The sequence below is a fragment of the Nanorana parkeri genome, unplaced genomic scaffold, assembly GCF_000935625.1.
Source record: "Nanorana parkeri isolate BGI_ZX_2015 unplaced genomic scaffold, ASM93562v1 scaffold3636, whole genome shotgun sequence".
In the NCBI taxonomy this organism is placed as follows: Eukaryota; Metazoa; Chordata; class Amphibia; order Anura; family Dicroglossidae; genus Nanorana; species Nanorana parkeri.
The window spans coordinates 21,412-23,193 of record NW_017309904.1 but is presented as its reverse complement, the minus strand read 5'-3'; the positions used below and the strand labels follow the sequence as shown (position 1 = coordinate 23,193).

The 1,782-nt window shown below is 45.2% G+C and overlaps 1 protein-coding gene across 1 annotated transcript in view; it reads left to right on the top strand.

Annotated features, from left to right (window-relative positions):
• The window catches only part of LOC108803359 (neurexin-3-like), a 30,712-nt gene that overhangs the window by 7,779 nt on the left and 21,151 nt on the right, over positions 1–1,782 (top strand). The window contains exon 2 of the mRNA XM_018575206.1: positions 1,223–1,384. Coding sequence (XP_018430708.1) covers positions 1,283–1,384 — 102 coding nt within the window. The 5' untranslated portion in view covers positions 1,223–1,282. The remainder of the gene's footprint in view (positions 1–1,222; positions 1,385–1,782) is intronic.

Genomic DNA, 1,782 nt, shown 5'->3' with positions numbered 1-1,782 from the left:
TATATAATATAATAGAAGGAGGATGTATATATAATATAATAGAAGGAGGATGTATATAATATAATAGAAGGAGGATGTATATATAATATAATAGAAGGAGGATGTATATATAATATAATAGAAGGAGGATGTATATATAATATAATAGAAGGAGGATGTATATATAATATAATAGAAGGAGGATGTATATATAATATAATAGGAGGGGGTTGGATATTCGCAGCTCTTCTTGGAGCCTCATATTGATATGATTGGACGTTGCTCTCGGTTCTCAGCCCTGATGAAGGGAGAGCTCTGAAACGCGTTGGTTTCTCTTTATTCCGATGAATGAGCTTTTATTGGACTTGTGACTATGTTGCGGCGCTCTCGTCCTTCACACTCTGTACAGAGACTCTCCCGGACCCTCCGATGTACAACGTCTCTCATTCTCAGAGATGGCGTCAAGCCCATGAGGAATCCAGAGTCTTCATGATGAACAAGGTTTCCTGACATTGGGTGGAGATGTGGGGGGGGGGGTGACTGGTTTCTGTGTGATCTCATACACGGGGGAGGGAAGGGGGCGGGGCCTACGCAATGCATGTATCATACTTGTGTTCTGCCAACACAGAAGCTGCTTCCAGAGTCAGGAAAATGGCGACTCTACCTCAGTCACCCCGTCAGGAAAGTCTCAGCCTTTCCCCCATTCTTCATCTTCAGGATGCAGGTGAAACAATTCCATGCTGTGACTGATCCGGAGACGTCTCAGCGCCTCACCCACATGTCCACACGCAGGCTGTATGTAGGTGCTGTGTTCAGCAGGCTGTTCACATGTATGGCAGCGTCCCATGTTCTGCCTGTGGCCCTCATCATACTAATCAGCTGTTACACTCCCGGAGATGTGGGCTGGATTTTGGGGGCGACATGGGGGGGGGTCATTATGCCGCTCGTATGTATCGTGTGGTAGGAGTCTGGGCTTTGACATATCTTGCACAGTGCGTCCCTCCCAGGGGCCACGTTCCCTCTCCGGGGGCCACATTGTCCTTCAGAACATATAATGCTGGGTGCTGGAAGGGCTTTGGGTATCCATGTCGGGTCTCTAGATGTGACGCCTGTGATTCCTGAGCCGGTTCGGATGATGTGATTGGATATCACAGACATTGTGGTGACGAGAGATTTGTAGTCTCGATCTCACTGTGTGCGGTGACATGGAGGATGACGGTGTGTCCCCTTCTTTCCTTGTAAGGTGACAATATCAGTAGACGGAATCCTGACCACAACCGGCTACACCCAGGAGGATTACACCATGCTGGGCTCTGACGATTTCTTCTATGTTGGGGGGAGTCCGAGCACGGCCGACTTACCGGGGTCCCCCGTCAGCAACAACTTCATGGGCTGCCTGAAAGAGGTAAGTGACCCTCCTCCGTTCCTTTATGTGGTATGGATCAACAATGTTCTTTGTATCTCTCTCCCCTCTGATCAATGTATATAAACAATGTTACTTTGTATCTCTCTATCTCTCCCTCTGATCAATGTTTATAAACAATGTTACTTTGTATCTCTATCTCCCTCTGATCAATGTTTATAAACAATGTTACTTTGTATCTCTCTATCTCTCCCTCTGATCAATGTATATAAACAATGTTACTTTGTATCTCTATCTCCCTCTGATCAATGTATATAAACAATGTTACTTTGTATCTCTATCTCCCTCTGATCAATGTTTATATACAATGTTACTTTGTATCTCTCTATCTCCCTCTGATCAATGTTTATAAACAATGTTACTTTGTATCTCTCTATCTC